Consider the following 24,802-nt stretch of genomic DNA (forward strand, 5'->3'; position numbering starts at 1 on the left):
GGCCTCAATTTCCTCATGTATAAAATGGGTTTCTGATGGAGTCTGCCTCAGAGAGTGTTGTGAAGCACGTTCAACGTGGTGCCCAGCACCCAGAGTTCCCTCAGTATCACTGGTTACTATTATTTCCCCTTGAGAGGCACCTTCTTTCCCTTTTCTGTGGCGGGAGTTTGGGAAGCCCCACCAGCCCACTGTGGTCTAACTTGGGTGTGACGCAAGCATCCCAGCAGAGAAAGAGGACCCCTAGCTGTGCTGGGGGAGGGTTTATGCAAAGCCTGAGCCTTACCTTGGCTGGCTCAGTGACTCTAGGGAAGGAGCCCCGTTTACCTTGATCTTATTCTGCCCCCTCCCCCTCGCTCACTCCATTCCAGCTACACTCCCCTCACACATCAGGCACGTTCCTACCTCAGGGCCTTTGCACTGACTGTTCCCTCTGTCCCTATATACCTGCAAGGCTCCCTCACCTTCTTACGGCTTTAGTCACCTTCTCAGTGAGGCCTCCTCCAACACTCTATTTAAAACTTCAGCCCCCGGGGACTTCCCTGGTGGCGTAGTGGTTAAGAATCCTCCTGCCAATGCAGGGGACATGGGTTCGAGCCCTGGTCCAGGAAGATCCCACATGCTGCGGAGCAACTAAGCCTGTGTGCCACAACTGCTGAGGCTGTGTGCCACAACTACTGAAGCCTGCACGCCTAGAGCCCGTGTTCCGCAGCAAGAGAAGCCCCCGTACCGCAACAAAGAGTAGCCCCTGCTCTCCGCAACTAGAGAAAGCCCGCGCGCAGCAACAAAGACCCAGCGCAGCCAAAAATAAATAAATAAAATAAATAAATTTTAAAAATCAAAAATCTAAAAACTTCAGCCCCCATCTTATCCTCTCCCTCTTCTGCTTTATCTGTCGTCACAATGCTTATCATGTAGCACACCACTTATTTATCGTTTTTGTTTGTGTTTTCCTCACTGGAAAGTAAACTCCAGGAGGGTAGAGAGTTTTGTCCATTTTGTTCACTGCTGTTCCCTAGAACAGTGGCTGGCACACAGTAGGTGGCTCCATAAATATGTGGAATGAAAAAATAAGTGAATGACAGAAAGGATAAATGTAACGATCATCATAAAATTGTCCTAGAAAGGCCCTAAGAATGCATATTTTATCACCACTGCACCAATTGTAAAGGCAAACATTTACTGACACGTGCTTCTCCCTGTGAGCACTGAGCTAAGCGTGTACAGCTGTCATTTCATTTCATTCTTATGGCAAACTAGGAGTTGACACTGCCTGTGACCGTCAGTGTTATACGTCCATTTGGCTGGGCTATAGTACCCAGTTATTCAGTCATACACTAATACATGTACTGCTGTGAAGGCATTCTGTAGAGGGGGTTAACATCTACAATAAGTTGATGTTAACTAAAGGAAAATATTCGCAATAACACAGGTGGGCTTCATTCAGTCAGTTGAAGGTCTTAAGAACAAAACTGAGGAAGAAGAAATTCTGCCTCAAGATGGCAGCACTTACGCCCACCTCACAGTTTCCAGCCTGCTGGCCGGCTCGACCAATTCAGACTTGCCAGCCTCAATCGTGTGAGTCAAGTCCTTGAAATACAACTCTTTTTTTTTTCCTTAATATTTACTTATTTGGCTATGTTGGGTCTTTGCTGTGGCACGCGGGCTCTTAGTTGCGGCATATGGGATCTAGTTCCCTGACCAGGGATCGAACCTGGGCCCCCTGGATTGGGAGCGTGGACTCTTAACCACTGGACCACCAGGGAAGTCCCAAAATACAACTCTTAATTAAAAAAAAAATTCTACTGGTTTTTCCTCTGGGGGACCCTGGCCAATATACCACCATTAGCCCCATTTTCCAGATGGGGAAACTGAGGCTCAGTGAGGTGATGTGACCTGCCCAGGGCTGGCCACTGAGCTGCTGACGTGTGGCTTGAACCCAGGCCTGCATCTCCATCTCCAACCTGCATCTGGATTCCCAAAGGGTCCTGGGCAGGGGTGACTTTCCGGGTCCCCCCTCCCAGACAGGTGGAGAGCGGGACCTGCCTGTCCTTCCCCCACTCACTTTTGTTTCTCTGCCTCATTTCTCTGCAGCAAAGTTTCTGTCAGGAGGGCTTTGCTGGGAATGCCTGGGAGGCGGCTCCCCTCAGTCAGCGTGGGCCCAGCCGGCGACGTCCCCCCTCTCTGTTCTGGAGGGAGAAGAAGAGGGAAAACCGCCCATTGCTGAGAGTGGCGTGACAGCCAAAGCTGCTTTCTGCAAACCAGATCGATCAACAGTGCTGGGAGAAGAATCGATTTCCCAAACTCAGCGTTGGAGAGAGCGCAGCTGTCAGGACCTGTTGTCACTGCGATCAGCTGGGTTGAGCCTTGGCGAGTGCCTACACAAGAAAGTCAAACGCCATCGGGCCGGCCCCAGACAGCAAACCCAGAGGCTTCCTTTGCCCTCTCAGACCTGTTCCTGCCTCCTTGGCCTTCTGTATGATTAAAAAAAATCATGGTAAAATATACATAACAAAATTCACCATTTTAACCATTTTAAAGTGCACAATTTAGTGATACGTAGTATAGTCAAAATACTGTGCAACCATTATCAGTAATTCCAGAACACTGGCATCACCCCAAAAGGAAACCTGTCCTCATTAAGCAGTCACTCCCCACTCCCTTCCCTAGCCCCTGGCAACCACTGTTCTGCTTTCTGTTGCTACAGATTTGTGTATTTTGGATATCTCATAGCACTGGAATCATAACACCTATCCTTTTGTGACTCGATTCTTTCACTTAGCATGTTTTTGAGGTTCATCAAGGTTGGACCATGTGTCAGTACTTCATTCTTTTTTTATGGCCGAATAATATTCCATTTCATGGATATACCATATTTTGTTTTTTCCCTTTCATCCATTAATGGACATTTGGATTATTCCCACAATTTGGCTACTGTGAACAGTGCTGCTATAAACATTTGTGTACAAGTTTTGTTTGAGCACCTGTTTTCAATTCTTTGGGGTATATCCCTAGGAGTGGAATGGTTGGGTCACAGGGTAACTCCAGATTTAACTTACTGAGGAGCCACCACACTGTTTTCCCTTCCCCAAAATTGATGGCACCTACTCAGATGCTCAGTCATCGCCCCTTACTTGCAGGTGCCCTGGGGCAGGGCCCACGTCAGGTCCATCTTTACAGGCCCCGTGGCAGTTCATTTGGGGATCAGTGTGTGCCTTTGGCACCAAACTCATGGAGAGAGAGTTGCTCAGGGGCCAGCCATTGAGGGTGAGTGGCTCAAGAGTTCCAAAATCTGGTCTCCCAACCTTGGGTCCAAGTGACTCAGTTAAATGCTTTCCTAGTTTTTAAGTTTCTACTGTGATCCTGGCACAGGAGGGTGAGTGTAGAGCTGGGTGGTTTGTACAGTGAGCCCCTCGAGAGGCTAGTACAGCAGTCAGCTTATAATACACACACACACGTACACATACACACACACACACACACACACACACGTGCACACAAGTACTGGGAACGTTCCAGGTGCCTAGGCCACAACAGTGAATAAAAAGGTAAGTTTTGACCATCATGATGCAGAATAACAAGTGTCCTCAAGGAGAAACCCAGCCCAGGACCAAGGTCAAAAACTTCTGTTCTGATTCCCCACTTGGCCACCTGCGGCTTCTGTGACTCAGTTTCCTCATCTGTAAAATGAGGCCAATGACACCTCAGAAGACTGAAGCCAGGAGACAGTGAGATGCTGTGTGAAAGGCACACTGCACAGAGCAAATGCTCTCAAGAGGCAATTTCTACAACTACTATTATTCTTACAGAAGGAAGTTTGAACCTCAGAGGGACCTCAGAGGAAGGAGTGACAATTTTGCTGGGGAACCCCAGAGGCTTCACAGAGGTGTGTACATATAAGCAGGGGCTGAAGAACTGCCAAGTCTGCCAAGTCCTGGCTTGTCAGCGTGGCTGGAATCGTATTCCAGGTGCAGGACCAGAGTTGGCAAAGTGCTGTTATTTTAGTCACTGTAAATCTTCCCCAGAAGACCCTGCCTAGGGCCAGGCTTACAGCAGGTGCTCTCTACGTAATGTGGGGAGGGAGAAGGGAGGAGGTTGTGAAATGGGGGACTGTGAGAGAGAGGTTGCTTCCTGAGAAGCGACTTTGTGTCATGCCTTCATTTGACAGGCCTCAGCCCATTTTATCTTCACTACATGCTAAATCTGGCCCACCACCTGTTTTGTCAATAAAGTTTTATTGAAACAAAGCCATGCCCACTCATTTACATACTATCTATGGCTGCTTTCACCCAGAGTTAAGTAGTTGTGACAGAAACTACATGACCTGCAATACCTGCGATAATTACTTTCTGGCCCTTTTCAGAAAAAGCTTGCTGACCTCTGAGGTAAATCCTACTCATTCGTTCCTTAGACAAGAATCCCTTCACCTGACTCCCCCAATTCTCTGCTCAACTTTTTCCCCAAAGTCTTTCTCACCAACTGACATACTATATATTTTACTAACATTTATTGACACTCAGTCCCTCCCTCTAGAAGGTCAGCATGATGAGAGCAGAGATTTTTGTCTGTTTTGTTCCTGGCTGTGTCCCCAGTGCCTACGACAGTGCCTGCAGGTCAGTGAACATCCAAAACTTAGATGGTTACCAATGGCTTTCGCCTGCTATTTGCTCCTCCCTATGGTAACCTCCTACCTCACCTTCCAGAGGTAACCACCATGCTGAATTTTGTTCACCATTCTCTTGCTTTTAAACATTTTTATCACAACATATGTACACCCAAACACTATTATTTTTAGCTTTGCTAGTTTCTTAACTTGTCTCATTTGGGGCTGAGAAAGTGCTGTGTTCACTACATCCTATTTCCCTCTCCTCCTGGGCACACAGCCAGACTACATTTTCCAGCCTCCTTTGCAGCAGGGATGTGGCCAAATGATGTGCGCCACTCTCACAACCTCAATGTGATCCTCCACATTCTTTCTCTGCCTGTTGGCTGGGTGTCAACATTCACTGTGACTCTGGATGTCGAGCATTGACGATGGCAGGACTACCATAGCCTGGGTCCCTGAATGACTGCGTGGAGCATCCCCTGCAACTTCCCCTCCCTTCAAATATATTAAGCCTCTGAGATTTGGGGTTGGTCTGTCTCGGCAGAACTGCACCTTAACCCATCCCACATCTAAAATTATGATAGAGTTGAGTTCCCTGCCCCCCTTCCCCCGCAAGGGTGGCCGGGTTTGGCTGCCAAAGATCCACAGCCCATTTGTTTATTATGGACATGCTGTGAAAACCTTATCAGTACCTTTGGGGCTGAGGAGCTCAGGGTGTCTCTTCCACGAAGTGTGGAGCTCTCGCCGCGGCTGCCCGCTGGGGTCGAAGCTGGGGGACTGCAGTCTGTCGTCTGGGCTGCGTGAAGCCTCAAACACAGGCACAGGGTCTGCACAGAGAGAGGAGGACAGGGGTGGTGGGAGCCCTGGGGGTCAGGGGCTGCCCCAGCTGAGGCCACAGGGCCAGGGAGCTTGGGTGGGAGGAACCATCCACAGGAGCCATCTGGAATCGCTCTGGTGGCTTAGGGGAGCAACGTGGACTTTCTGCTTTATGAGGGAGCAGATCTCCAGGCACCTGCTCCGGAAAGCGTGTGCCATCCCCATGGGTGTGGCTGTCCTGCCCAGCTGGGAATAATAATAACAATTATCATAATAACTTCATTTTCCTGATTCTAGATGCCATCTGTGGCGGCCATGAGATTGTGTCCCGCACACCTCCAACCACAGGGAACATCACTTCGCAAGGACCCTAGCAGGCACACTCTGAAATCCATCAGTTCAAGCCTCGCCTTTTCATGGGGCTTCCCAGACAAGGCCCGCAGGCAGCGAGGACAGAGGCAGACCTGCTCCTGGGGGACACAAAACTGCTCTGAGGGCTGAGGACTGGCCCGTGGCCTTCCCCAGTGCTTCCTTACTTAGGCCATAATGTGGTCTGGATGTTTCCACCCGGTTCCCCACCTCTCCTAGCTCCCTCCCTATTTTCCTTCACCCGAGGTTCCCTAATAGCATCTTTGCACATATAACCCTTGGGGTGCTTTTCAATGGATCTGGGCCAACACACCATCGTTTGTGACACTTGTGGCCGATTAAATAATAGTTTTTAAGGGGGCGAGATATACACCTGGATATAAGACGTCTCCGTATTTCCCAATAGCTAAATTGAGGACTCCAGGTCCTTCCACCTGGAATTCTGTCCCCCCTCCTACCCTGTCACCTAGCAAGCACTTCCTCTTCCTTCAGATCTAGAATCCAACACCTCTTCTTCCAGCAACTCCCCACCTGGGGCAGGAGGTTGGTGCAGCATCTTCCACGTTACAAAGCCAGTCCCTGGGAATAGGTTCCCACGATGCACCCAGCATCCCCTGGAGGCTGGCCTGGATCTAACTTGTTTTCACAGATGAGGAAACTGCTCAGAGAAGCCAGGTGACTTGCTGAAGAGTGGAGGAGAGACTCAAGTCTGGGTCTCTTTCTCTGATGCCACAAAGACTTCCTGTCCCAGTGGTGTGGATATTTCGACCCCAGTAGCTGCAGGTAGTTAGGTGTTCATGGGGTCCCAAGAAAGCCAGGGCCTCCTCGCTTCAGACCAAGGGGTCTGGTCTGGCCCACATTTTTTCTAATGCCCCAGAGCCCTCTCTCTTCCTGGTCCCTCCTTTGGGATCTCCTACCAGCATCTGCTTGGCCATTGCTCTCTGCTGGTGTGGACCCTGGAGTCAGATGTCCCTGGTCCTGGTCTAATCCATACTTGCTTCTTAGGATTGCTGTGTGACCTTGGTAAATGGCGCTACCTCTCTGTGCCTCACCATAAACGTACCGACCTCGTGGGCCTGTGATGAAGATTCATGTAAAGTGCTCAACACGGTGTCTGGCACTTGGTCAGCTCAGGACAAATGGAAGCCCTCACTATTATTCCTGCCCTTCTGAGTGCAAGCCACACTGGCCTTCTTCTCTCAGTCCCTCAAATGCACCTTCCCACCCCAGAGACTTTGTACGGGAGGGAGCCTCTGCCAGGAACACCCTGCCCTCCCCTATCCCTTTCAGCTAGTTAATGCTTACTCATCTTAGCAACTCAAATGCCAATTCTTCCAGGAAGCCTTCCTTGACCAGTCGGTCTTCTGGTATGAGCTCTCCCAGCTGCCTGCACCTTTCCTTCACAGCACTCACTGTACTTCCAATTTTCATTGATTTGCAAGTGCACCTAATTATACCCACTGGACTGCAAACTCCACAACAAGGCAGGGCTGGGACTGGATCTGTTCTTGCACCTCCACTGGACCCCTTGTGGGTGAATGAAGCCTGACCCACAGTCCAACCCAATAAACATCTGCTGATGGAAGAAACAGGGCAGAGCCTATACTTGGGGACCTTCAGGTCTGGCTGGAACAAGGCCACCTCTGCATTTTATCCCTCTTCTCCCGCCTGTTTGTTTAGGTGGTGGGAGGCTCAGACAATGGGTGTTTGTGTCGAGGTAAGCAGGTGCACGGGAACGCTGCTGCTGGCTTTCCTCTGTCAGCACTCCCCCACGCCCCGTCATTAGGCAGGGGCTGCTCAGCAGGGTATGCCATTATGTCTCCCCGGGCTGATGTAATTATACATTGACATAATTAACCCAGCAAGCGCATTAGGCAGGCCAGCTAAAAATTCATCTATAATTATTTGTTGTGTGCATGCTAATGAGTCCATCTGCACTGCCTTTGTACAACATGGACAAATTAATTTACAAGTCTGGATTTTTTAATAAGTTCAAGGAAACGCTTCCTATTGTGTCCTGGTTTTTGAGAAAGGAAGAAAAAGGCGACAAGCGCTTGCCGGGGTCAGGGAGGTTAGATAAACACGGGAGGCTGCAGCTGAGAGCGGCATGGAGGGCTCGCTCTGGTTCCAGGGAGGTGGGAAAGATCCAGCTCATGGCTCAGGGGCCGGCTGGCCAGGAGCCTGTCCAAGCCAAAGGATGACGCTCGGGTGAAAAAGGATGTCATTTACCCCATTCCCAGGGATCAGAAATTGATGTTTGTTCTGCTCGGAGGCTCTGCGGTCATCCCTTGCTGCTTTGTGCTTTGTCCAGGGGAAGCTGACCGCAGGTGGCCTCCTGGAGAGACTGGAGGAGCTGGGTGGCGAGTGGACACTCAACACGGGTTCAGCGGGTTCCAAGGCTCTGTCTCTTTGCCTTCATTTGCCAGTACAGGGTAGAACATAGTGGTTAAACTCTCAGAACATGAAGTCCAGCACTGGTCTTGAGCCTCAGCTTCCCCACTTAAAAAGTCAGAAAATATTACAGTTTCTACTTCTCAGAAGTTACTACTGGGAAGACTGAAAAAGATTACTGAGAGAGGCAGCATGATTTAAGGACTGCTGGTGTCAGCTCCAGCTCTAAACTGGCTATGTGACCTTTGGACAGTTAGTTAACCTCTCCAAGCCTCCATTTTCTCATCTGTAAAATGGGGCTGCAAGGACTGGATGAGAGAATGTGTATAGAGATTTGCACAGTGCTGGGTGCACAGTAGGGCTTGATAAGTGTTGGTTGCTGTTATTACCCTGAGAGGGTGCAGCACACCGTCCCGTGACGTTCTAGGAGCTGCTGTCTACATGGCAAAACTCCACGGAGACTCAGGACAGGGTAAGGCCTCATATACTCTCATCAGTGCCTGGGAGACTCAGAATCCAGTAATCCTGCGTTGAGCTCCACTCAGGGACTCAAAGGCTCTAGCTTAGAAAGTCACACTGAGGAGGGACAATTTGTCAAGTGTCCAACACCCCTACCCCAGTGCACAGTTGGGGAAAAGTGGGGTCCCGTGACTTCCCTGAAGTCTGCCAGTGAGTTGGTGGTAGGGCCAAGATGGGGCCTTGGGCCTCGGCCTTCTCTTCCCACACTGTGCTTCCTCCTAGATCCCCAATTTGAGAGAGGAAGTCGGGGGAGGTGCAGACGACTCAGCCGAAGTCAGGCTGTGGCCAAATCCTAACAGCCGGAGCACTTTAAATCGATTAGAATTCATACAGTCTTCACCACAACACTGTTAGTAGGGCTGTTGTGTTCTCATTCTATAGATGGGGAAACTGAGGCATGGGGGAGTGAGATCACTTCCCCAAGGTGAGACCCAATAAGGTAGATGCTGCTATTTCCATTTTCCAGACAAGGAAATGAAGGCCCAGAGAGGAGATTCCATGTGCCCAAGGTGGCCGAGCTCAGAAGTGGCAGGGGTGGGATTTGAACCCGGAGTGCCTGGTGACTCTTTGTAGTGGGCTAAGCTGCCTTGAGGCAGGGCATGGGGGATTATTAGGCCAGAAGCACGAGAATGAGGGCTCTGTTCTTGGCGTTGCCACAGGCTTGCTGTGTGACCTTGGACAAAGCATCAGACTTCTCTGGGCTCCAAATTTCTATTACAAGTATCCTTGAGGCACACACTCAATCAACATTGGTTATCACCAGATAGGGGTGTGGTCCTGCCAAAGTGAGTGCTTTTGGCCCTGGGCCTATTCCTTGGCGCTGGGATGCTCAGGGAGGGTGATTATTAAACGCCTTCATAGCTGAACTTGACACTTGAGGTTTGAACATTGTGAATCCTCCAAATTCCCAAAGCCACTCTCAGATAAAGGGGGAGAGGGATAGGTTGGGAGGCTGATGGTCAAATCCTGGCTGTGACAACTTTAGGGAAAGTCACTTAGGTCCCCTGAGCCTCAGTTTCCCCATCAGTAAAACAGGGATAACAACAGGACCTATTGTAGAGGGCTGTGCAGGGACTCCATGAGCACGCTGAGCCCCTGTGACAGTGCCTGGAACCTAACAGAGTCTAAGTGAGCGTTACCCTCATTCTTATGACTTGTGGCAGTGTGGGATGTGCCACCCAGCTCTCCCTTCAAGAAAGAACGTCCTGCGAGGAGTTGGTGACAGTCTCCAGGCGCTGCACCTTCGGATACACTGCAGTGTTTGTTTGGAGGCCAGGTTTCCCCAGGCCTGCTCTCAGCCAATGAATGAGCGAGACAGGGACAGTAGGGCTGGGCCACTCCTGCTGATGCTGGAAAAGGCAACCTTGTATTATAGACTAAAATGTTTTCCCCCAAACCCATATGTTGAAGCCTTAACCCCTGATGCAACTGTATCTGGAGACAGGGCTTTACGGAAGTAATTAAGGTTAAATGAGGTTGTTAAGAGTGGGGCCTAATCTGATAGGACTGGTGTCCTTACAAGAAGAGGAAGAGACACTAGAGCTTTCTCCCTCTGCACGTGCAGAAAGGAAAGGCCATGTGGGGACACAGTAAGAAGGCAGCTATCTACAAGCCAAGAAAAGAGCTCTCACCAGAAACCAACCCTGCTGGTACCTTGATCTTGGACTTCCCAGCCTCCAGAACTGTAAGAGATAAAATTCTGTTGTTTAAGCCACCTGTTTGTGGTGTTTTCCTATAGCAGCCTGAGCAGACTATTGCATCCTGCGTTGGGGCTCCTGTTAGTTTTAGCTTGGCTGAGACTTCTTCAGACTTGCACTGCAGTTTGAGGTTCCTCCTACCAACCCTCCTTCCTTCCCTCTCTCCCTTCCCAGGTGTTAGACCAGCATCACCAAGTGAAGGCTCTCCTGGTCTCCTCCTCTCCCTCGCCTTCATCCTTCACAGGCATCTTCCCCAATAAATCTCTTGCACATCTGGTGCCATCTTGGCATGTGAATGCTTCCAGAGGACCCAAACCAATATGTGATTACTCTTCTGCCTCTCAGAGCCTCAGCTTCCTGGTCTGTAAAATGGGGATAGTCACAGTGCCTCTCCTGTGGAGCTGCAGCTAGACTCTGGAGTCTGGGGTGTGGAGCCCATGTTGAGGTGCTGGTACATTCCACAGTGGTGAATCTAAAGTGGGCAGAGCTCACAGGGGGACCTATGAGTCCATGCACCTGCTTCACGCAGCAAGAGTTTGTTGAGCATCTATCTGTGGGGGGCACAGGAGTGGCCCTATGTGTAGCTGACATCCCCGTCAGATAATATGGATGGGGAAAGGACTTATCTTAAGAGCATTAGGAAGTCACATGTTCTAATTCGCCTTTTTCAAAGGCTCATCCAAGCTGCTGCAAGAAAAATGGGCTGTAGAGGATGCCAGACAGGGGGCTACTGCAATAGTCCAGGCAGCGATGCTGGGATCAGGGCAGTGGCAGGAGGAGTGGGGGGAAGTGCTCAGACACAAGAGGTAGATAGGAAGAACTGACGGGGTGTGGGGTTCTAGGCTGAATAGCATTTCCCCAAATTCATGTCCATCCAGAACTTGTGAAACTGACCTTATTTAGAAACAGGGTCTTTGCAGATGAAATCAAGTTAAGATGAGGTCGACTGGATTAGGGTTGACTAATCCAATGACCGGTGCCTTTACAATGAGAGGAGAGGACACAGAGAGACAACACACAGGCAAGGCCCTGTGAAGACAGAGGCAGAGATTGAAATGATGTGTCTACAAGACAAGGAATGCCAACGATGGCCGGCCACCACCAGCAGCTAGGAGAGAGGAATGGAACAGATTCTCCCTGTGCGCCTCCACAAGGAACCAACACTGCCAGCACCTTGATTTTGGGCTTCTGGCCTCCAAAACCGAGAGAATAAATTTCTATTGTTTTAAACCATCCAGTTTATGGAAATTTGGCATGGCAGCCTCTGAAAACTAATACATTGTGTGTACTCTGGAGGTTCAAAGTCCAAAATCAAGGTGCTGGCAGAGCTGTGCTCTCTTGATCTGTTCCACGCTTTCTCCTAGCTTCTGCTCGCATCCTTGGCATTTCTCAGCTTGTGGTGGCATCACTTCAATCTCTGCCTCTGTCATCACTTGGCCCTCTTCTCTGTGTGTCTCTCTGCTCTTTTTTTTTTTTTTAAATTAATTAATTAATTTATTTATTTATGTTTGGCTGTGTTGGGTCTTCGTTTCTGTGCGAGGGCTTTCTCCAGTTGCGGCGAGCGGGGGCCTCTCTTCATCGCGGTGCGCGGGCCTCTCACTGTCGTGGCCTCTCCCGTTGCGGAGCACAGGCTCCAGATGCGCAGGCTCAGTAGTTGTGGCTCACGGGCTTAGCTGCTCCGCGGCATGTGGGAATCTTCCCAGACCAGGGCTTGAACCCGTGTCCCCTGCATTGGCAGGCAGATTCTTAACCACTGCGCCACCAGGGAAGCCCTCTCTGCTCTTCTTATAAGGACATCAGTCGTGGTGGATTAGGGTCTCACCCTAAGGACCTTGCCTTATCATGATCACATCTGCAAAGACTCTATTTCTAAATAAGGTCACATTCACAGGTACCAGGGGTTAGGACTTCAACATATCTTTTGGGGGCACACAATTCAACCCATAATACATGGCAACTGGCTGGATACCAACTGTGAGAAAGGCAGGACTAAGGAGCTGCTAGACTCCAAGTCTCATAGGAAGGAAGTTCTTACTTAAGCCTAACCTACTTCCCTCCTGCTGCACCCATTTCACCAGTCGTCCAGGAAGACAAGTGTGCTTCATAAGACAAAGCAGCAGGTGCTGGGCTCTGATCCTCCTGTATGTTCATCCTCTCCAACTACTGAGGAACAGGGCGGTGGGTTGAGTATGGTCCCTGCTCTGAAGAGTGCATAGCAACGATGATCGCTTACTTCCGCAGGCATATTCCATTCTTTATTTCCTCCCCACAGAATTCCTAGACTTTACGGCGCGTGGGTAAACTCATTTCTTCCCAACTCCCCCATCTGGGAGAAATCCACGGAGGTCTGAGCTACATTGCTGGGGATTGAGTTAGGTAGAAAAAAAAATATTAGCATTCAGATGACTGGAAGATTCTGCCAAGTTACGCATAAGTAAAATGCTCAGCTGGGGTAGCTGAAACATCCAAGGGCTTCCTGCTTACTTTGTCCAACTGGTATTAGTTGATGCATCAGCTAAACGTCACTGGCTGCTCTTACAAATACAAAGTGAAAGAGACAGAAATGACAGCAAATCTTTGAAATGTTGGGAGGAAGTTTCTCAGAGAACCTGACAGTCACAGGGGTCTGGGGGCATCTAGCTTTCATCCCTCAGCAACCCCGTTCTCCCAAGGCCTTTCACATAGTAGGTGCTCAAGAAATGTCACTTGTTTTAAGCATCTAAGTTAGTGGTCATTTGTTACAGCAGCAGGAGGAAACTAGTACAGTCTGTAATTCAGCCATTTATTCATTAGTACCTTTTTACTGAGCACCTGCTATGTGTCAGATACCATTTCTTTGGTTGCTAGATACTTCCTGAGCATCTACTTAGGGAAGTTTCTGGGCCCTGGCGATACAGCAGTAAATAAGAGGAAATTCCTGCCTTCCTGGGGTTGACATTCTAGAGGGGAGAGATGCACAAAGGACAACTAAACCAACGGCTGTAAGGGGGCTGAGAACAAAAACAGCAGGGTTGGGGGAGAGAGTGGCCTGAGGTGTGTGCTTGGGCGCAGTGTGCTAATTGAGGCAGCCTGGTCAGGGAGGTGACATTTGAGCAGAGCCCTGAAGGAAATGAGGAAGCCAGCAGGGGGCTGAGAGAGAATAATCCAGACCCAGGAAGCACCAGGAGAAACAGGTCCCATTAGACCAAGACACGCTGGCAGACCATCCTGACCAATCCCCCTGAGTCACTGTCCCAGAAACACAACTTAGCTTCATCTTCACAACAACTGACCCATTTTACTGATGAGGACATGGGGCTCAGAGAGGCTGGCGATGCCCAGGTAATTCTCGGTGCCAGCTTCACCTCTCCTCCCTGTAGGCTGGTCTGGGTGCTGGTGGGTGGTGATTGGGTTCAGAGCAGGCTCTGGCTCTTCAAACACTAGTTTCTGGTCTTCATCCTCCCAACTCTAGCAAACATTCATTCTGGGGCAGATGGGGCACCCATATCCAGGAAGCTGGGGTAAAGAGCAGATGAGCTGCCCACCCAGCATCTTGAGCCAAAAGCTCCAGGGAACTGACATTTCTTCATCCCCACCACCCCCCGCACCCTGACATACGCCAGGTACTTTGCAGATATTTATACCTCATTTAATCATCAAAACAACCACATGAGACATTGCTATCCTCCCCATTTTCCAGATGAGAAAACTGCAGCCCAGCAGAGGGAAGCCACTTGCTGAAAGAGGCAGAGCTGGATTTGAACCCAGGGTGGCCCAATCGTCAAATGCTGCTGACTCATGTCACACCTTAAGCTGTATCCACCTGCCCCCCAAAATATTACCAACTTGATATCTGTCCTTATGTGATTTGATGTTTTTAACTTAAATATATTTTAAAGGAATATTTGTTTCACTATTTTAAGTAGATCATTGGGATTCTGTATCATAAAAAAGGTGTTTTAACCATTAAAATAAATACAAAGGAAAAATCAAGAAACTGATGTTATTAAATTCTAGTTACATCCCCATTGCCTGCTCCAGACCTTGAGCTTGAAGCCGGCTCTTCCTTGGTTAAAAGGAGAGATTCACAGGTGTTCTATAGGCATTTAAGATGCTTTAGCACCTGACTGAGACTTTCTCTAGAAGGAACTAGAAAGGTGATACCTGGTGCGCAATGTATTCAAAGTCTGTGTTGCGCCAGGTACACCAAGGCTGCTCCCTATGTCAGGTGACCCCACTTGGGGAAGCGCGGGGTCCCGCTGACCCCCAGTCTCCAAAGCGACCTGTGTCCCCCTCCAACGTCTGGCAAGCCGCATACCCCAGTGTCAGGAGAAGTGACAGAATATCCCTGTAGCTCCTCGTCTGGAGCCAGGGAGCCTGGCTTTCTGCCGGGCTCAGCGCTTCCACTGGAAACCTTTCAGCCGAGACACGTGGCTGCCCAGAGCTGTGAGCGGGACTTTATTTCCCCCACTTCACTCCTGCAACATACACACTGTCAGTATATAGACAAGGGCAGTGGCAGCGGGAATCAAACGGCTTTAGATCCAACCTGAATAAAAAAGCCCAAAACAGGGGACCCCAAATCAGAAGTGTTTGACTACATATCCTTTGGATTAATTAAGCACGTTGGCAGACACGGAAGATCAAATATGAACCATCCGAGGTGGCAGGTCCTGATGGGCATGCGGGGAGGGGGAACGTCGTCAGGAAGTAGAGTGCCTTTGTCTTACAGCCATCAACTTGCTCTTTATGCATAAACTGCTTAATAAAATGACTAATTCATTTTGGTTACGTTGGATCTAAACCCCTAGAGAATACTGTCAACGGATTTATAATATTTTAATCTCACACCAGGCTTTCCAAAGCCGCTGTAGGAGGAGATGGATAGAACATCATCTATTCCATCTTCTACCACTAGCTGATGCTGTTGGTGTTTTTTTAGAAAAGTGTCTATGGGGCTGTGTGGGAGAGTCGTGAATCTAGGGAAAGATGTCTCATTCCTCCCACTGTGTCCATCTGAAGGAAAGCGGTGCTCAGAGCTTTTTTTAGGAAAGCTGGAGCCGCAAAGGCTGTCCGAGAGGCTGTTTAGAAACACATATATGCAGAAGTATGCGTGTGCCCCTCCAAAGTATCTCTGAGACAGAAGCCTTCTCCCATCTGGGCCCCGGCTCCGGGCGCCTGTGTGGGCAGGAGGTTCAGGCTACTGACGGCGGCAGCGAGCCTAACTTTGATCCTTTAATCCTAACTTTTTGATAGCAGATGGGCTGCCCAGCCCTTGTATGCAAATGGGGGCCGTGCTTTCTTCCCTCCATCGCTAGGGCTGGCTGCTTCGGGGTCTCCCGGCTTAAGCACGGACAGAGGGGCTGGAGAGGGTCTTCCTTCTTGGCACTGGGTGGTGATGTAACAGTAACACCACCACCAACAGCAACGGCAGCCACTGGTCTACTGAGCATTTACTGTGTGCCAGACACCAGTTTAGGATTTTGTACTCTTCACCTTGCTTAATCCTCCCAGAGGTACCAGAAGGTAAGTGTGCTTTTCCAGAGGAGGAAACAGAGGCTCAGAGAGGTAGAGCTAGTTACTCACGGTTACCCATCCAGGGAGCGGCAGAGCTGGGACTCAAATCCATGTCCATTGTAATAAAAGCAAAGTTTCCATAGACTAAGCTGCACAGGAAGTTCCAGGCAGGCAGGGACAGTGTCTGTTTTGCTTAACATTGTGCCCCTGGTGTTGAGGAGAGTGCCTATCAAACAGTAGGAGTTCAATGTCCGTTGAATGAATTGCATGGGGCTACTACTCTGTGCCAGGCACCATGTTAAGTGTTCTCCATTGCCACTGAATCCACCCAATGGGCCTATACTTAGGTGAGCTCATTATCCATATTTCACAAGTGGGGAAACTGAGGATCAAAGAAGTCAGGTGTGACACAGGATGCACGGTGGCAGAACGGGGACTGGCCCCGCCCTGTGAGAGGGTCCTTCAGCCTAGAGTCCTGCTAGCGCTCCTCCTGGCATCTCTCTGCTCCCTGAATTTGGAGCTTTGTGACTCAATTTCTCCTCAACAAAAGTACCAGCCTTTGGAGCCCTGGGCCAGGAGGACCAGGTGTACTTGTCTGTGAGGGGTAACGTTCTTCCTCCAGCTAACACATCTGCATTTCTGCAAAGGGCTCATCCTCTCACCCTAGAACCTCTCAACCTACTGGCAGCAAAGACCCTTAGCTGTTTTTCACTGTATGTAGATGTCAAATCTCTAATGTTTTTGTTCCAACCCTTTCAATTTTTTTTTCTTTTTTGGCCACACCGTGCAGCATGCGGAATCTTAGTTCCCTGACCAGGGATCGAACCCGGGCCCCCTGCATTGGTAGCATGGAGTCTTAACCATTGGACCGCCAGGGAAATCCCCCAACCCTTTCAATCTTAAAATTAATCCTGCATCTGGGTTTGGAGCCAGGGATCAAGATTCAGGCTCCACTACCTCTCTGCTGTGTGACCTTGGGCAAGTGGCTTGACCTCTCTGATCCTGCATTGCCTCAGCCACACAGCAGGGCAGGATGGCAATACCTACCCCCAAGGGGCAGAGGGGATAAGTGAAATCCTTTCTGTACGGGGCTGAGCGCACTGCCTGACACACACGGAGCACCCAAGAAACCGCCCCACAAGGTGGTAGCTCATCGTTTAAATTCAAAGGCTGCTCTCCCTGAGGCACCTCTCCTGGCCTTCCCACCTTGAAGCCCTTTTTCTGCTGGGTGTTCTGGCCGTCTGTCTTTGGGTCATGTGGCCCCTGCTGGACTCCAAGGGCAGGGCAGGACTCAAGTTTGAGTTCCCACAGGGCTCAGCACATGGTAGGTGCTCAGAGAATCAGCTGATGAAAAGCCACAGCTGAAACGCCTGTCATCCCTTCTGAAAGGGAGCAGCCGTTTATTGAGCACCCACTGGGTACCAGCATCATGCTGGATGCTTTCCTTTAATCATCTTTCAACCCTTAGCTGCCAGGAGTAGTAAAAAATCAGACAGGTGGCCAGGGGGAAAGGGCACTCCTGGTAGAAGAAATGGCAGAGGCAAAGGTGTGGCAGAAAATGGGGAGACAATGCCTTTTGAAATTAAGTACCATCTCTGGAAAATCTGCTGTTAAACTTTTCCTTTTTTTATGGGTTAAATAACATTTTATATTACCCTTCTGTGCTCCCCTGAGCTCAACAGGACCAAATGGGCAGAGGCATATACAGGGAGGAAGGGAAGGAGGTGAGGGCAGCCAAAGACAGCAATGGGTCTCTCATTACACTAAAATCTGTATTGCCTTTATCTGCAAAAGTGGCTTATCCACTAGATGGCAGTAGAACTAGTCATTTGGGACAAACACAATGTTAAATTCTTAACCCCCCTTTCTACTTCCATCACCATATATTACAAATGCTTCAAAGATTCAAATTTCTAAAAATTCAGATCACAAAAGTACTTAAAAAATCCTACAACCTTCAGGCGAGAGGGGTTTTTTAAAATATGACAATAAATCCAGAAGCCATAAGCAAAGGTCTGGTAAGATTTCCTACTTTCTGCAAATATTTTTTGAATGCCTGCCATGTATCATATACAAGAGACATTGTAAACAAAGTTAAGAAACAAAAGGCAAACTAGGGGAGAAGATATGAAACACATTTACCAGGACAAAGGTTAGTATCTCTAATATACATAGAGTATCTACAAATCAATAAGAAAATGATCTCTGATAGAAAAATGGGCTAAGGGTACATGAATCAGTGATTTACAGAAGAATAAATATGAGTGGTTCATAACATGTGAAAAGATATTTAGTGTAACTAATAAACAAAGAAGTACAAAATAAATCAACAAGGAGGAAAAAAATTCTTATTCTTTCTGACCACTTTTCCTGGGTTTGTGGTCAATACGTGGCTACAATACATTCTCTTTCCCAAGTTTTCTTCCTCACTCTTATAACTACAGTACAGTACCGATACGCCTTGTGTTCCCAAGAACCCCGAATACCCAGTGTTGGGAATGGGGTTCAGTATATTACAATACAGCCACACAAGAGACTGTTACACAAGAGAAACCAAAGTTACTCAGAATTTGTAATCACACAGAGAAATACAGATGCTTGTAGTGGGTGAAAGGAAGCAGGATTGAAAATGGTACATGCAGAATGAATGACCATTTTGAAAAAGTACATGCAGAAAAGATCAGATAGGAAAAACAACAAAATATTACCACTGCTCTTCTAGTAGGTAGTTTTCCCCTCCTATTTCCGTATTTTCTGAATTTGACAGTAGGTACATGCAACTTTTATAATTGCGGAGAAAAATTTAAAAATCCTAAACATTGGAAAGTATTGTCCTACTGCACGTTCAGTAACCCTGTAGTGTAAACCTCTCACCCCATGTCCTTGATAATTGACAGAGCTGTATGAAATCCACAGCCAATGCGTGTGACTCACGTAACTTATACCCTGATGTCAGCTTTGCAGTGGGCTGCTGATTATCCAACCTGCCAAATGCTTTCATGTATAGGTATAGAATCCTCACATGGACTGATGAACAGGTTCTATTATCCCTCTGCTAAAGACACAGAAACCAGAGTCAGAGAGGTTCAGGCCCCTGCCCAAGGTCACACGGCTCAAAAACACCAAGCTGAGAGTCCCACCCCACTGTGTCTGATGCTACAGCTCAATCAACCTAAGCTGCCCAGCCTTGCCTCCTGAAAGGAGGAACAGGGAGAGGAATGCCTGTGAGGAGTTGCCATCTCCTGTATCAGATTTTTAAAAACCAAAGTAAAGCAAAAAAAAAAAAAAAAAATTTTTTTTTGGGCACTCACCTCTCCCTTCTTATCTCTTCAGCAGTGTTCCTCTGCCTGCCCTCTTACTTGCTCTTTCCTTGTTTTCTTTTTAAATTTCTTTCTTTTTGCTTTTAACTAATCACTCAGTTAATAAGTTAGCTCTCTGAAGCTTGGGTCAGTACCTAGTGACTCTACGAACGCAATAAAGAAATCAGTCGTCACCGGTACATAAGTCAGAAAGGTTTAAATCAAATCATCCTCTACAACAATGACATTAATTATGCTTTTAACACGTTTTACTGCTTTTTTTCCTCACTTCACGCCACATCTGTGTGAACAATATCCAAAAGATTTACGGTTTTCTTTCATAATTACAGACATACAGGCTGCACACTTATCAAAATACTTGCTGAGCAATCACGCTATATCGCATTCTCTGCCAAAGATTTGTGTTGGCAGCAGTCACTCAAAACAAAAATGTTGAATCAGGACTTGTGTGGCTTCGGGGGGGAGGTGTGGAGGGGAAGTATTTCGACAAATAATTTGCCTGTCAAGAAGTATAAAAACAGGAGAGTGTTCATCCTGGCCAATTTTCCAGGAGTGTTATTTTTATGGAGGGGCTGGGGTGGCGTGTGCGGCAGGGAAGCTCCGAGCACCAGCAGCACATCTGACATTTGGTTCTTGTGTCTGAGGATACAATTTAATGAGAACAAAAATATGTCCTCCTAATTCCCCTAAGAAATCATTAGAACATTTTGTTATTCTTAAATGTCTTGCAAATGAATTAGAGCCCTGAAGGGGCTGTTCGTATGGTATGTCTCCATCAGTTAAGGCTCCTCGTTCTCTAGCTCGGTGACAGCTGGGGATGTACGTCCCCCCCACCCCTCCATTTCTGGGGAGTAGAGTTGGGAAATCAGACACGTGGAGTCAGCACTAGGCTTGGAATGACCGTTTGGGGAGAGGGGCAAGAGGGCACGGGAACTTTCCAGGAAGTTCCATGCCAATCTCGGGAGCGCTCACGGTCCCTGACTGGCACTGCGGTTCTGGCCTCGTGGGTTAACATATTTTCAGAAAGATGAGGGTCCCATAGTGAACCCCACAAATGATGTTCTCTCCCACATGGGGGCTGTAAGCCCCTTCTCACCCCTAAACACTCCCCTGGATTTGAGACAACAGGTTACTTGAGTGATGATCTGTTTACCTCTGCCACCAGAATGCAAGTTCTCTGAGGTCTGGGCCCGTGTCTGTATCGGCAGGCTCATGGCTATGTTCCCAGTGTCTAGTGAGTGCTGGGCACATAGGAGGCACTCAATAAATGCCACCTGAGTAGATAAACACGTGACAAGCAGAAAGCGCTAGTTGAAAAAGGTACCTTTTCATTCAAATAACTCTTCTCCCACTTTCTGCGTCTGAATCTTATTTCTAATTCATTCAACAAACAATTATTAGGTGCCTACTGTGTACTGGATTCAGGGTACACAGGTTTACTATGACTCAGTCCCAGGCCTGGAGAATTTCACTTGTCCTAGGGACACAGAGATGATGATAAGAACAGTTAACACTTAGCAAGCGCCACTATGTGCCATGCACGCTGAAGCCTCCCAATGACCGTATGAGACAGACTCTGATATTATTCTCAATTTATAGACGTGAAGACTGAAGCTCAGGGAGGTGAATTAATTCATCCACAGTTACCCAATAAGTAAGTGGTACAGGCAGGATTTGAACTGGGGTCTGAGCCTGGAAACACAAGCCCATCTCAGTGCTGCTCCCTGGTGCTTTGGGTTGCACAGTCTCAGCGGCGAATGACAGTGGAAAGGTACTATGAGGCCCGGTGGAGGAGCTGGGCATGTGGACTCGTGGGAGGTATCTCTGGGGTCTGTACTGGGTCACCCTCCACTGTCATTCGCCACTGAGACTGTGCAACCCAAAGAATTGAAAGGAGTGGGAAATAAGAGGATGTATTTTTCCAAATTTTTTCCCAGATAGCTCTGATAAGGGTGGAGACATCATAAGCAAAAAGGCTGCAAGGAATGGGGCGGCCTCTCGGACTCTCGGCCACGTGCCTGGTGTGGTCCTCAGTAAGGGTGATAACAACCAGGGCTGCAGACACAGCTGTCTTGGCTTCATACCACAGAGCCATGTCCCGGCAGGGGAGCCACAGAGCCTGGAGGGCTGTGCTGTCTGGGTCCAGCCATTCTTGCCGCCAAAGCATTCTAACTGAGAAAACCCATGTGGCCATGCTGCCTTCCTGCGAGTGCAGAATCAGGGAGAGCACGGGACTGGAGCAGAGCGAGTCGAGTCTGCAGGTGCCTCTGCAGTGGGCTGAATGGTGACCCCAAAACATACATCCATGTCCTAATGCCTGGAACCTGTAAATGAGACCTTTTTTGGAAAAGGGTCTTTTGCAAATGTAATTAAGTGAAGGATCTTGAGATGAGATCATTCTGGATTATCTGGTTGGGGCCTAAATCCAATGACCAGTGTCCTTATAAGAGAGGGGGATTTGGGACTCAGAGACACAGAGGGAAGAAGGCCATGTGCAGACAGAGGCAGAGATTGGAGTGATGCAGCCACAAGCCAAGGGACACCTGGAGCCACCAGAAGCTGGAAGAGGTAAGGAAGAGTCCTCCCCTATTGAAATACAGTGTGTAACGTGAAGGATGTAAGTTACTCAGCTTTCTGCTCCCTAAACCAAACAGTGTTTGTCTTCGGAGAGAGCACAGCCCTGCTGACACCTTGATTTCAGACGTCTGGCCTCCAGAGCAGAGAGAGAATAAGGGTTTGTTGTTTTAAGCCACCCAGTTTGTGGTAGTTTGTTACAGCAACGGGAAACGAACATAACCTCCCACGAGTAGCCAAGTTGTGACATGAGCAGACATTCTGGAAACAGTTGTTGAATGTATCAAGAGCTGAGTCCCATCTCTCCCTGGCTGTGAGGCACCAGGCACTGGACTCAACCTCTTGGTGCCAGGGAGACAGGGACTGGTAGGGCCTGTTCCCTTGGGGCTTGTAACATGCAGAGGGTAGAGCACATGCAACTTCTACACCTGGCCGGTGCTTCTCTAACTGTGACGTGCTCCCAGATCCCCTGGGGAGCTTGTTAAAATGCAGAGTGGCCCGAGGTTCTGTATTTCTAACGAGCTCCAGGCGAAGCCAATGCTGCTGGTCCGTGGACTACACTTTGAGCAGAACAGGCTAGAAGACTTCCCTCACCACCCAGCCCATGTGCTTTTGGAGGGGAAGCTTCACATCACTGTTGCTGTATTAGTTTCCTGGGGCAGCCATAACAGAGCACCACCCACTAAGGTGGCTTAAAACCACAAAAGTGTTTATTCTCTCAGTTCTGGAGGCCAGAAGTCCAAAATCAAGGTGCTGTCAGGACTGTGCTCCTTCTGAAGGCTCTAGCGGAGGATCCTTCCTTGCCTCTTCCAGCTCCTGGTGGTCTCAGGCATTCCTTGGCTTGTAGTTGCATCACCCCAAACTCTGCCTCTGTCTTCCATGGCCCTCTTCCCTGTGTCTGTGCCCCAAAACTCCCTCTCCTCTTCTTATAAGGACACCCTTCATTGGATTTAGGGTCCTCCCAAAGTCCAGGATGATCTCATCTCGAGATCCTTAACTGATTACATCTGCAAAGACCCTGTTTCCACATAAGGTCACACTACGAGGTTCAGAGTGGACATAAGTTTTGGGAGGACACTATTTAAACCACCACAATTGCCCAAGACAGATGGAACGAGGGACTTTCCCATGCCCTGCACAAAGATCTCACAAACAACCTTGACATCAAATATAAATGACTTTGCCTTCTCCATGGCTCAGCCTAGAGTGGGATCTCATTTTCTTCTTCATAAACCCCCAGCCCCAATCATCCCTGATAGCACTAATTCCTGCAGCTGTGTGGGTGGAGGGAGTTAGCACAGTGGAGTCTTCTCCCACCTCCACCATTATTAAGCAAATCACTACATTCTGGGTTCCCATCTCTAGGTCAATAAATGAAAATGTTGCAGAGGACGGGCCATTTTAAAAAAGGGAAACTTTTTGCAGAAGTATATCTACATATTTAGGTACACAGTTGAAGGCTCTCAAGCTGATCATACTTCTGTAATCCACACCCAGATCAAGAAGCAACATCTCCAGCCCCCAAAGGCCCCTCCCAGGAACTATTGCCCCATCCAAGAGAAACCACTCTCTTGACTTCTAACAGCACAGGTGCCTTTTTTTTTTTAGGTGAAATTCTGTAACGCAAAATTTACCGTTCTATAGTGAACAATTCAGTGCCAGTTAGTACATTCATGATGTTCTGCAACTACCACCTCTATCTAGTTCCAGAACATTTTTATTCCCCTAAAAAGAAACTTCATACCCATTAAGTATTCACTCCCCATTCTCTCCTGCCCCCAGATCGGTAACCACCAATCTGATTTCTGTCTCTATAGATTTGCCTACTTTGGGTACGTCATACAAATGAAATCATAAACTGTGTGACCTCTTGTATCTGGCTTCTTTCACTCAGCATCATGTTTTTAAGGTTCATCCACTCTGTAGCATGTGTCAGTACTTCATTACTTTTTATGGCTAAATAATATTCCACTGGATTGGTAAACCACATTTTATTTATTCATCCACTGATGGACATTTGGGTTGTTCCCCCTTTTAGCCATTGTGAACAGTGCTGACATTAATTTTTGCCTGTCTTCATATTTTAGGTAAATGGAGTCATACAGTATATGCTCTTGTAGGTTTGGTTTTTGAGGAACATCAAATTTTTGAGGTTGGCCGTGCCATGTTGGAGGAAACATTTGCAGTCTTTCCTCCAGCGCCCTCTGCTGGCAGAGAACACTGGGTGCCTTCTGCCCCTTGTGGCAAAGGGATGGGGGTCTGGTGGGCAAGACACTCAGCTCCCCAAGGAGATCCAGGTGGGAGATCTTACCAGGAGCCCCCCAAAGCTCCCTGGCTGATGTTGGAAGGCAGTGGGGTAAGATGGAGGAGTCGTGTGGGGACACATCACAGCAGATTGGGTGTAGACCCCCTCAGTCCCTACAATTCCTACCCATGGAGGGCCTGGCCTCACCCAGGAGTCTTGGCTAGTCCCCAGATGCCACTGAGAGGAGGTCCCTGTGTAACAGGCCTAACAGCAGTTTATTTTTGTTAATTATTCACTCATGGAGCCCAAGCATTTCTTACCTGGTGCTTCAATTAACTGCTTGTAAACGCTCAGGAAAGCGGCTTCAGCCTCCTGACTTCTCTTACTAAGAGCCACCACCTTTGGAAACAACAAGAGAAAGAATCACGTGTGACCACGGCATCTGTGTCTAGAAGCAAATTTGATCATTTTCTACATGTGCAAACACGGGATTGGGGAGACAAAGAAGGGAAATGAAGAAGGGAGAAGTATGGAGTAGACTGCCAAAATTCAGGTGATGGTGGCTGACTCCTTTGCCAGAGCAAGTTCTAAATAAATAGCCTTTGCCTGCTAGAAAAAAAAAAAAAAAAGTACGGAGTAGAAAGTCTGGGTTCAAGTTTCAGCTCCACTGCATCTGGCTGTGTGACCTTGGGCAAGTCACTACCCCTCTCTGATCCTCAGTTTCCTCATCTGTAAAATGGGGGAAAATAATAGAAACTACCTCTTAGGCCTG

At 48.4% G+C, this 24,802-nt stretch overlaps 1 protein-coding gene across 8 annotated transcripts in view; it reads right to left on the bottom strand.

Annotated features, from left to right (window-relative positions):
• Window positions 1-24,802, bottom strand: part of CUX2 (cut like homeobox 2) — a 267,749-nt gene that overhangs the window by 38,173 nt on the left and 204,774 nt on the right. For 6 of the 8 annotated variants that reach the window (XM_082416721.1, XM_082416718.1, XM_082416722.1 and 3 more), the window contains 3 exons: window positions 24,351-24,429; window positions 5,296-5,430; window positions 2,063-2,186 (listed from right to left, as the gene is read on the bottom strand). In XM_082416721.1, the coding sequence (XP_082272847.1) occupies window positions 2,063-2,186; window positions 5,296-5,430; window positions 24,351-24,429 (338 nt within the window). Of the gene's footprint in view, window positions 1-481; window positions 1,574-2,062; window positions 2,187-5,295; window positions 5,431-24,350; window positions 24,430-24,802 lie in introns of those variants that run through there. The other 2 variants (XM_082416720.1, XM_082416723.1) reach the window with 2 other exon arrangements.

This window comes from Balaenoptera physalus, assembly GCF_965194825.1.
Source record: "Balaenoptera physalus genome assembly, chromosome: 12".
NCBI classification, from domain to species: Eukaryota; Metazoa; Chordata; class Mammalia; order Artiodactyla; family Balaenopteridae; genus Balaenoptera; species Balaenoptera physalus.